The sequence below is a fragment of the Tetrao urogallus genome (genome assembly GCF_951394365.1).
Source record: "Tetrao urogallus genome assembly, chromosome: 1".
Lineage (NCBI taxonomy): Eukaryota > Metazoa > Chordata > Aves > Galliformes > Phasianidae > Tetrao > Tetrao urogallus.
Window position 1 is genome coordinate 138,711,266 of NC_136813.1, and position 7,647 is coordinate 138,718,912.

At 39.5% G+C, this 7,647-nt stretch overlaps 1 protein-coding gene across 1 annotated transcript in view; it reads right to left on the minus strand.

Annotated features, from left to right (window-relative positions):
- Positions 1-1,959: 1,959 nt before the first annotated feature.
- The window catches only part of LOC306958028 (protein mono-ADP-ribosyltransferase PARP12-like), a gene marked incomplete at both ends in the record, with an annotated part of 14,948 nt that continues 9,260 nt past the window's right edge, over positions 1,960-7,647 (minus strand). Inside the window, 5 exons of the mRNA XM_079549423.1 lie at positions 1,960-2,234; positions 3,010-3,154; positions 3,819-3,953; positions 5,146-5,224; positions 6,755-6,851. Coding sequence (XP_079405549.1) covers positions 1,960-2,234; positions 3,010-3,154; positions 3,819-3,953; positions 5,146-5,224; positions 6,755-6,851 — 731 coding nt within the window. The remainder of the gene's footprint in view (positions 2,235-3,009; positions 3,155-3,818; positions 3,954-5,145; positions 5,225-6,754; positions 6,852-7,647) is intronic.

Consider the following 7,647-nt stretch of genomic DNA (forward strand, 5'->3'; position numbering starts at 1 on the left):
CCCAGCCACACACACACACACACACACACACACACACACACACACACACACACACACACACACTAATAAAAGTTTTAAAAATATTGTTTGTATCTGAATTAGCCATCAAAATTGTTATTAAAAATATCTCAACTTTTTGCATGTTTCCTGGCAAAAGGGTAAAACACAGTTTTTCAGTCGGATCAAGCATAGAACAATGGCTCTGGTTATGTTCACAGCAAGGAAGGCACACCATCAGCCTCCTTATTTGCCACGAACATACAGATAACATGTTTTGGCAGAAGTCTTACTTTGCACAAGTAGTTCAAGCTTTCATACATCACATTGCCCTTAATGAATGTATTACTTGCTGAGGTGAGATTTAACATATGTTTTACTACAAATCTTTCAAGAGAAAGAATACAGCCAATATGCTTTTCCACATACTTCCTGGATTTAACTGTATGGTTGAAGGTATTTTCATTTAGGTATTTTGCTGCTTGCTTTATGGTTTATATAAAAAGAGCTTCTGCACAGGCTTGTTTGGCTAACCGTGCCTCAGCTCCTAGCTCACAGTGCAGGTAGTACAAAGTAGCCCAACACCCACCTGTCAGTCAGGATTCAGATGAACTGGAAAGAAGTGCTTCTAGAGTAGAGGTAGAGAGAAGGTTTTTATGCCATATGCAAACATGTCTTGAAGTTTTTATAATCTGTAGCTAGCACGTACTCTTTCAGAAGCATTAACGTAGCAATAAATGCAGGATGCCAAGTATCATCAGCTTTCACCCTAAGAAATGCCCAGTAGTTCAAGATTCTTGTTTATCTGCATGTACTGACTGCTCGGTGCTAATAACATATAACACCTTTTGCTGAGAGCAGTTAAATATTCACCTTAGTCTTGAGATTTTTAACAGCTTCAGCGCTGCACCTGAAGACTACTCACAGTTAAATGCTTTTCTCCAGCAAGAAAGCCCAGAGACCTTGGTTACATAGGTAACTAGTACGTCCCCTGCAACTAAATACATCTAAGGCAAGCAAGAGATACTCATTCATTCACAACAGTTACAACAGCATCACAAGGATACTTCAAAGAAAGAGCATGCTGTTAAATAAACAGTGCAAGCATTGCATTTCTCTCCCAAGCATAATATTCTAGAATGAGGTGAGTCGCTTTCTCATCTCCTCACTGTGTATGCCAGCACTCTTGTTTGTAGGCACAGCAAAAGTCATTAAAAATTTGTGCTCTCATCAACTTAAAGTACAGTAGTTATTGGTAAAAAGTCAGTGGTTTAAGTACCACATCTCAAAGCAACCCTTGTTCTGGTTCATTACTTTGTTACTTCTTTTAAATGAGAAAATCAGCAAGTGAGAGTAAGTCCCTGCTCCTTCTCAACAAAGGTTTACTTTTTGCAGCTACTTCAGTGAAGATTAAGTAGGGTCAGAAAAACAGTGCTGCTAATAATTTAGGCAATGACTTGAGTACAAGAGGCAGATTGTACAGTCTCATTTGCAAACACTTTAACGTCTACTGCTGTAGAATACTATTAAAAAAAAGCAGATTTTATCAAATTCTGAGTCGAAAAATGAAAAGGTAGAAAGGGGGCAGATTCTAAACAGTGAACACTGGTAAGGATCTATCCTGAAACAGCTGTAATAGAATATCATTTAAACTTGGCAGTTACAGCCAATCTTCATTTTACAAGCATCAGTGAATCCATCCAGTAAACACACAGAAACCTCAGAACACTGCAGTACAGGAAAAGCTGACACCTGCTAAAACAATAGGAGACAGAGGATTTTAATTCTAAAATATCCTTTGTGTCTTTTTACTCCTTGACTTCCACAGCACAGAAAGTATAGAATAAATGTCTGAATGCTCATCTACCCAACTATATGACTTCCAGAAATCACTTTCCTCAGTTACGTCATGACAAATATAATGTTTATTTGAGCTACACGTAATGATGACCTGTTTTGCTGCTACAGCATTCTTGCACATGCCTGGTCCAAGTATTCAATGAGATACTCTGGATAAACCTGCTGCTTCTCAAAGATGACAAAGATAGAAGGGTTTGAAGAGCTATTCACACAGCTGTCATAGAAGTTCTGGTTGTCCTTCAGGGGAGGACGAACATAACTCGACCTACCAACAGTGAACTCTCCCACCAACACTCGTGCCAGAAACATGGTCTTGCTGCATGAACCTTCCTTGCAGTAGGCGTCAGAATACGATGCATCCCTTGCAAAATAGCTTCCTGCAGAAAAGACATCAAGACAGAGTTGATAAGACACTAAAATTACAGAGATGGAAAGAATACGGTGTAAAAGCAAATGCACAACAAAAAGCTATGAAGCAGTTCCCAGATTACCTTTCACTACCTATCATTCTTAGTGAAAATGACCACTATGTATTACCTACCCTTTTATTTTTGATAGTATACGTGTTAAAACCCAAACAGATGATGTTCTAAATATTACTGCTTTTGTGAAAGGCTTCCCTTCTGACTTCAGACTTCCACACTCCCCCACTCACACAGGTTCTTCTCCTGACACAGGCTACTAATACTCATTGAAACAACTTTTGAGAGTATTTTGAGAGTACTTTCTGAGCATTTAGCTGGGTGAGTGGACAGTCAGCCTCTCTCTTGACTTGTTCTCTTGATCTGTTGATTCTTTCATGTATACAGAATGATGAGTATAATTTCCTAGGAAGGCAATAAGCCTGTAACCAGGATGGTGTTTATGTTCCTGGCAAAACAAACAAAAAACCAATCATGTAGTTCCATGCTGCCTACTATAGGAGCTGGAAGAAATTGGAATAGAAGTAGGTGTGGACCATAACAAAATGGAGCACAAAGGCCAAGGCCTTCCATTATGTCTTAGCTCCAAACGATCATTGTGAAAATCAGCAGTATTGTCCACAACTAGCCCCAGATTGGCCAAGCATCCCCTTTCTAGTTTTACACATCTGCAGTGACTAATGCATATTTTTTAGCAAGCCTAAAGTTAATGGAAGAGCTGAAAAACAACCTTTGCCATAGACTGTTCCATTGAGGCCACAGATCCTCCAGTCAAAGTTTTGATGACAGATGGCATCAATGTGTTTTTTACTGGTTCCATGAAATAAGAAACGTTCGTCTGTCTTTCCACCATTGCTCTTTTCCATTTGTTCCTTCTGCCTATAATGAGAAGTAGCATCATTGTAGTTTCACAGTGGCTAGATAAGTTCCAGCTGTACTAGCACTCAAAGACAAACTGTGAAAATCTTTACAGTAAGACCTAAGCTTTGAGCAAACAAGATAGTGTTTTCTAGCTGGGTACAAACATGCTTTCATTGTATACAAATGACTCCAGATATTTAATAACTGAAAATGTTTTGTTCCATTCACTATTTGGTGGGTGTGGAGGAACTGCCATCAGTTTTTTGCTAAACACGAGAATTCATGGTAAGGCTTTCCTTCAGTGAGTCTTTCTTTCAATTTTGAAAGCTGTTTCAGTTTTGACCAGCTACAAACCAGTATTTCAGGAAGATGGGGCTGACGTCCAGCTTCAAGACTTCAGTGGAAAGCAGCTGCCCTAGACTTAAGCCTGGCAGACATCAGAACCATTCGCTCCCACAGAGCTCATCTGAATATTCTGAGCTCTAATTCTTGACTGAGTTCTGGTTGTGCTGGTAACTCTTTATTGACACTGTTGATTCTGAATAGATATTTCCATGGGGAAGTGGAAACAGATTCTGAAATGCAGCTGTATTTTAGGAATGTATAGCTATCTGTAGCATACAGCTAACTACAGAGACAACAAACTTCATTCATACACACCAGGCCAGTATTTTACACGTACCATTGATACAGTTCCCAGAGAGATGGGTTCTGAATTCTACAAATCTTTTTAATCTGTGTTCTTGGCATTGTGCGTTGAAAGTCCCCCTTGACTTTGTTGTATTCTTCAGAAGAACTGTCAAGATCAATCAGCTGTATGGGAAGAGATTGAAACACTGCTCTCATCTTTTACTAAATCATAACAAAGCCACTCTAAATAGAGTTAGACCGCTCAAACCTTTAAAGTCTTCTCTGTGAAAGAGAGAAATGAACGGCAAAAATGCTCTTGGAAAAAAGGCAGATTAGAGATCCCTACTGTATAAAAGTGAACTCAGCTAGGGAACAGGAACTCCTGGGGGTTAAAATACCCAGCTTGCTTGCCCAAAGGATGTTAATGAGCAGCATGCTTTTTTGCAAACAACCTCTTTTACTGTTTAGGCCGAGATACGTGCATCTGCATCTGTTGAACAGTACCTGAGTACTCAGAAGTAATCAGTACCTAGAATCACAGAATCATTAAGCTTGGAAAAGACCTCTGAGATCATCTAGTCCACCCACTTTCCACCACCAGTATTGCCCCCTAAACCAAGTCCCTAAAAAATAAATAAAAACAGAAAATTTATGTTGCAGCAGATCAACAGCCATGCATCTCAAGTCTTTTTTGTTTGTACTTCCCTATAGCCAATGAACACAAACTACACTGCCTGTCTTACATTTTACAAATTGACCACTTTCAAGCTTCTCGTCAGGCTTTTTCTATAGGTATAATTACTATCTTCAACTGAGATGGTGGTGGAGAAAGGCAGCGGGTCAGCAAAGGTAAACCATGCAGTTATTAGCTGGGTGTGTTACAGAAGTACAAAAGTTCACTTCACTGTTGTTATGCTATCACCCTCATGCCAACCTGAACTCTGCTGATTTCAGTGGTGCTCCACAGATGCACAACTGTCTACTTATACAAACCTCAGGGCCTGGCTAACCCTAAAGTTTAGTGACATGATTTATCTCTGATGCCTCAGGACATGTTGGACTTCTTTAAAACTAAGCACCTTGGGCATCAGTAACAGCCTTGCTAATACTGTAATCTGCCTTCAGGCAAATTTGCCAAGGACTGGAATAAATACGTGGCTGTGAAAGTCAATGTTACCATAGTTATACTATCGCTATTTGTTAGTTTTGACCTGGTTCCAGTTTCACTTCTTGGCCTGCCCAGTGTGACATCAGGCTCAAACTGAGAAATCCCTCTGCATTACGTTACTCTCAATTATTCATCAACAAAGGCACTGGATTTAACAAGCCTGCATGCAAGAACACTGATGGAAAAATGAAACAAAAAGCTCCAAACCTTGAATCCCAGCTCAGGCAGAGCAGATTTGTCCCAGTGAGATGGAATCCTCTTAAATTCTTCTGTATTCTTAAAGCCCCTGTATAATACAAGACAATATGAAAAGGCAATTAAAACAAAACAAATCCTTACATTTTATGTACATATGTATCATGGTTTGGCCTAATTTCTGCAATTAGGAAGTTTAGGTGCCCACAGAACCGTGCCCTGGGAAAGGGGGGGGGGGGAGGGAACAGAAAAGGTATGGAGATGGGCCTGGATGAGAAAAAAAAACAAACCAGTGGCAGCAAGCTAAAGGGGAAAAAAAAAATCCAACAATTTAGTTTCCTACATATAGTAGTGGAATATGAGATAATACAATACGATTGAAATTGAAGCTAGTAAATAAAATGCAAAAAAGAAAGTTTCCAAAACCAAAGTCCTTACTCTAATGCTGTAGGTGAAGCAGCCAAGGAGTAAAAAGGGGGAAGTCTTGTGACTTCCATTTTAGCTTTCCCTTCAAACAGAAATGAAAAAATGAAATCTTGTGGGAGTTGTAGTTCATTCTTCTCTTCTGAGACTAAGGGACAGGAAATATCAGCAATGCACAGAACTGCAGCATTAACTCTTCAACTCTCAGTGCATTGCATGATGTTATGACGTGGAATACCAACAAAACACCATCAAACCATAACAATATGATAGTAAGCATTTTTGCCAAGATAAGGGAGAAAATAGGCAACTTAAGATATTCAGAAGCATTTCAGAATTGGCTTTTCAGTTCAGTAGATGAAAATATTTTTCCACATTGTTATGACAAGACTTATGGCAGTAGGCAAGATGCCAAAAGGAGCAAAGAATTTTGACATACACTGAACATGAAACTAGTTTTCTTAGTTGTAAAGAATTGAATGCGCACAAAAAAGCCTCACTACATATGAACGCATGCTTTGCAATATAAAAATGCATCCACTACATCAGAAATAGAACAGACACAGCCCTCTCTTTCTTCCACCACCATTTTGGTTAGTTAGAGTCTTTAGCTGCTTCTCCTTCTCATGGTGTTTAAATCAGTGTGCTGCAAGGGAATACATATAAAAAGCTGGCTTGGACAGCATGGAATTATATAAAACTTTTCCCTTTTCAGACTTCCACCTTTTGATCCACTTGTGCCAATTACTGCTTACCTCTCAGATCCTCTGGTTGTTCTCACAATAACTGTTTCTAAACTCAAACCAAGTTTTGAAAATGCATCTCAGATGTCAGAAAAAGCTCTGAAAAGGTGCTCATATGCTTTATTTCTTCCATCTGTATCAGTTGCTCTAATAAATAAAATAGCTCTCTGCTATAAGCAGCTCCATACAACACTGCCATATGTTGAACCATCTTCTACACTTGCACACTTTCTGTGGGGAAGTCCAAAATTCTTTCACCTCTAAGGCTCCCATGTTGCCTGGCCTCAGCTTTTCCAAGCTGGAAAACTTTGTTCCAACAAAGGTATTCTCAATTTCTTCAGAACTGTTTTAACAGATCTCTTTCACCTTATTAATACTTTTCTTCACGACTATGCACTGAACACTATTCCAAATACACTATACCCATCACCTGAGAACAAGCAGTTGCAGTTTACCTTTTTCTTATCTTTTCGACCTCTGACTGAGACACAAATTTAGGTCTTCTGCAAACCTTTCTCTCTGTTCTATAGCGAAGATTTTTCTGAGTCATGGCTGGGGAAGAAAAAGAAAACAAACAATGTTTTGTTTTAACCTGGCAGCTAAGTACCACGCAGCCATTCATGCACTCCTGAGTGGGATGGGGGAGAGAATTAAAAAAAAAAAAAAAAAAAAAAAAAGAAGTGCAAGACCTTGTGGGTTGAGATAAAGACTTTAATAAGAAAGGGAAGAAAACAAGAATAAAAGCAAGTGATGCACAACACCAGTGCTCACCACCCACCCACCCACGCTCAGCAATTCACCAAGCAACAGTAGCCCCTCCTGGCCAACTCCCCCAAGTGTATTGTTTCACATGACACCCTATAGTATGGGTTATCCCTTTGGCCAGTTTCTGGCTGTTTCCCCTTCCACATTCCTTGTGCACCCCCAGCTCCTTGCTGGTAGGGCAGCACAAGACTTAACTCAGTTTAAGCACTGCTGTGCAACACGAAGAGGGATTCCAGTTTCAATTTCGCTCTTAGCATTGTAAGGAACCATAGGCTCTGACAGCTATGGAAATTTTGCCTTCATTGTTCTATAAGCGAATCATAAACAAAAAGGCTCTCTGTGAAAAAAATCTAGGTTTTTTTTTTTTTTTATCTACTTTTGATCCATGGATCGTATCCCCTCCTTCTCAATTTGCAATCAAGATAGATACTGTTTTTCTTCATGTATTTATAGATTTCAAACTCTACAACTGACAGGTGTGACAGGCCATTCATTTTTACTGACCGCCTCCACCAGAGACAAACCAACAGCAAAGTGAACCTTAGAGCTATCCGGGGTCTTGGATCATCATGTAGCTGCTATC